This window comes from Coturnix japonica, unplaced genomic scaffold (assembly GCF_001577835.2).
Source record: "Coturnix japonica isolate 7356 unplaced genomic scaffold, Coturnix japonica 2.1 chrUnrandom455, whole genome shotgun sequence".
Lineage (NCBI taxonomy): Eukaryota > Metazoa > Chordata > Aves > Galliformes > Phasianidae > Coturnix > Coturnix japonica.
Window position 1 is genome coordinate 189390 of NW_015439871.1, and position 3867 is coordinate 193256.

Below are 3867 nucleotides of genomic sequence, written 5' to 3' on the forward strand. Positions count from 1 at the left end.
ACCCCAAAGTTTGGGACCCCAAAAACCCCATAGACCCCAATCTTTAGGATCCCAAAAAACCCCAAAGTCTGGGATCCCAAAAACCCCAAAAACCCCCAAACTTTGGGATCCCAATGATCCAAAAACCCCCAAAAACTCCAAACTTTGGGACCCCAAAAACCCCAAAGTTTGGGATCCCAAAACCCCCAAAACCCCCAAACTTTGGGATCTCAATGACCCCAAAGACCCCAAAAAACCCTGATCCCAAAGACCGAAAAACCCCAAGAAACCACAAACTTTGGGTTCCCAAATACCCCAAAATCCAAAACTTTGGGATCCCAACGACCCCAAAGACCTCAAAACCCCAAAGTTTGTGACCCCAAAGACCCCAAAAAACCCCAACGACCCCAAAACCCCAGAGTTTGGGATCCCAAAGACCCCAAAACCCCAAAAACCCCAAAACCCCAAAGTTTGGGACCCCAAAAACCCCAAAACCCCAAAGTTTCGGATCCCGAAGACCCCAAAATCCCAAAACCCCAAAGTTTGGGTTCCCAAAAACCCCCAAAACCCTAAAGTTTGGGACCCCAAAAACCCCGATCCCAAAGACCCGAAAACCCAAAAAAACCCCAAAGTTTGGGACCCCAAAAACCCCAAAACCCCAAACTTTGGGATCCCAAAAACCCCAAAATCCCAAAGTTTGGGACCACAAAAACCCCAAACTTTGGGACCCCAAAAACCCCAAAAAACCCCAAACTTTGGGATCCCAAAAACCCCAAAAAACCCCAAACTTTGGGACCCCAAAAACCCCAAAAAACCCCAAACTTTGGGACTCCAAAAACCCCAAAATCCCAAACTTTAGGACCCCAAAAACCCCCAAAACCCCCAAACTCTGGCATCCCAAAAACCCCAAAATCCAAACCAAGAAAGATTTTACCTCTCGGGACCCCAAAAAGTCGATTTTTAACCCCAAAACCGTGTTGTTTTTGGGGTTGCAGCTCGTGCGACCTGAAATACACTGAGGGGGTTCAGTCCCTCAACTGGACCAAGATCATGAAAACCATCGTGGACGACCCCGAGGGATTCTTCGAACAGGGCGGGTGGAGCTTCCTCGAGCCCGAGGGGGAGGTGGGTTATGGGGGATATAGGGGATATGGGGTCTATGGGGTCTATGGGGTCAATGGGGACATTGGGGTCAATGGGGACATTGGGGTCAATGGGGACATTGGGGTCAATGGGGACATTGGGATCAATGGGGTCAATGGGGTCTATGGGGACATTGGGATCAATGGGGTCAATGGGATCAATGGGGTCAATGGGGACATTGGGGTCAATGGGGACATTGGGGTCAATGGGGACATTGGGATCTATGGGGTCAATGGGGACATTGGGGTCAATGGGGGCTATGGGTTCATTGAGGTCAATGGGGACATTGGGGTCAATGGGATCAATGGGGACATTGGGGTCAATGGAGACATTAGAGTCAATGGGGACATTGGGGTCAATGGAATCAATGGGGACAATGGGGTCAATGGGGACATTGGGGTCAATTGGTACATTGGGGTCTATGTGATCAATGGGGTCTATGGGGTCTATGGGGGTAATGGGGACATTGGGGTTAATGGGGACATTGGAGTCAATGGGGACATTGGGATCAATGGAGTCAATGGGATCAATGGGGTCAATGGGGACATTGGGGTCAATGGGATCAATGGGGACATTGGGGTCAATGGGGACATTGGGGTCTATGGGGAGGATTGGGTCAGTGGGGTCAATGGGGTCAATGGGGACATTGGGGTCAATGGAGACATTGGTGTCTATGGGGTCAATGGGGTCTATGGGGTCAGTGGGGTCTATGGGGTCAATGGGGACATTGGGGTCAATGGGGACATTGGGGTCAATGGGGCTGTTCTTCGAACAGGGCGGGTGGAGCTTCCTCGAGCCCGAGGGGGAGGTGGGTTATGGGGTCTATGGGGTCTATGGGGCCTGTGGGGTCTATGGGGGCTATGGTGTCTATGGGGGCTATGGGGTGGATGGGGACATTGGGGACATTGGGGTCTATGGGGTCAATGGGGTCTGTGGGGACATTGGGATCAATGGGGTCAATGGGGACATTGGGGTCAGTGGGGTCAATGGGGTCAATGGGGACATTGGGGTCAATGGGGTCAATGGGATCAATGGGGTCAATGGGGACATTGGGGTCAATGGGGACATTGGGGTCAACGGGGGCTGTGGGGTCAATGGGATCAATGGGGTCAGTGGAGACATTGGGGTGGATGGGGACATTGGGGTCAATGGGGACATTGGGATCTATAGGGTCAATGGGGACATTGGGGTCAATGGAGACATTAGAGTCAATGGGGACATTGGGGTCAATGGGATCAATGGGGTCAATGGGATCAATGGGGTCAATGGGTTCATTGAGGTCAATGGGGTGGATGGGGACATTGGGGTCAATGGGGACATTGGAGTCAATGGGGACATTGGGGTCAATGGGATCAATGGGGACATTGTGGTCTATGGGGTCTATGGGGTCAATGGGGTCAATGGGGACATTGGGGTCAATGGGGTGGATGGGGACATTGGGGTCAATGGGGTCTAAGGGGTCAATGGGGTCTAAGGGGTCAATGGGATCAATAGGGTCAATGGGGTGGATGGGGACATTGGGGTCAATGGGGACATTGGGGTCAATGGGGTCTATGGGGGCTATGGGATCAATGGGGTCTATGGGGTCAATGGGGGTAATAGGGACATTGGGGACATTGGGGTCAATGGGGACATTGGGATCAATGGGGACATTGAGGTCAATGGGGACATTGGGGTCAATGGAGACATTGGGGGCTATGGGGTCAATGGGGACATTGGGGTCAATGGGGACATTGGGATCAATGGGGTCAATGGGGACATTGGGGTTTATGGGGACATTGGGATCAATGGGGTCAATGGGATCAATGGGGTCAGTGGGTTCATTGAGGTCAGTGGGGTGGATGGGGACATTGGGGTCAATGGAGACATTGGGGTCTATGGAGACATTGGGGTCTATGGGGACATTGGTGTCAATGGGGTCAGTGGAGACATTGGGGTAAATGGGGACATTGGGGTCTATGGGGTGGATGGGGACAATGGGATCTATGGGGTCAATGGGATCTATGGGGTCAATGGGATCAATGGGGTCTGTGGGGACATTGGGGTCAATGGGATCAATGGGGTCAATGGGATCAATGGGATCAATGGGATCAATGGGGTCTATGGGGTCAATGGGATCAATGGGGTCAATGGGATCTATGGGGTCAATGGGGTCAATGGGGTCTATGGGGTCAATGGGGTCTATGGGGTCAATGGGATCAATAGGGTCTATGGGGTCAATGGGGTCTATGGGATCTATGGGGTCTATGGGGTCAATGGGGTCTATGGGGTCAATCGAGGCCACATTGACCCCATTGCAGCCATATGAACTTTATGGGGCCGTTTTGGGGTTGAATTTTGGGTTGAATTTGGGCTGTTTTGGGTCCAGTTTTGGGCTGAGTTTTGGGACAAATCGGAGCCATTTTGGGGTGAGTTTTGGGTTAAATTTTGGGGTGAAACGGAGCCTTTTTGGGGCCAGTTTTGGGGTTGAGTTTTAGGGTTGAATTTGGGGCCATTTTGGGTTGAATTTGGGGCCATTTTGGGTTGAATTTGGGCTGTTTTGGGTCCGTTCAGGGCAGCGAGGCTGAAGTAGGATCTTGGGTTGAATTTGGGGCCATTTTGGGTTGAATTTGGGCTGTTTTGGGTCCGTTCAGGGCAGTGAAGCTGAAGTAGGATTTGGGGTTGAATTTGGGGCCATTTTGGGATGAATTTAGGGTTATTTTGGGTCGAATTTGGGCTGTTTTGGGTCCGTTCAGGGCAGTGAGG

At 51.7% G+C, this 3867-nt stretch overlaps 1 protein-coding gene across 1 annotated transcript in view; it reads left to right on the forward strand.

Annotated features, from left to right (window-relative positions):
- SUPT16H (SPT16 homolog, facilitates chromatin remodeling subunit) overlaps window positions 1-3867 on the forward strand; it is a 125845-nt gene that overhangs the window by 112060 nt on the left and 9918 nt on the right. The window contains exon 22 of the mRNA XM_032441647.1: window positions 975-1104. Coding sequence (XP_032297538.1) covers window positions 975-1104 — 130 coding nt within the window. The remainder of the gene's footprint in view (window positions 1-974; window positions 1105-3867) is intronic.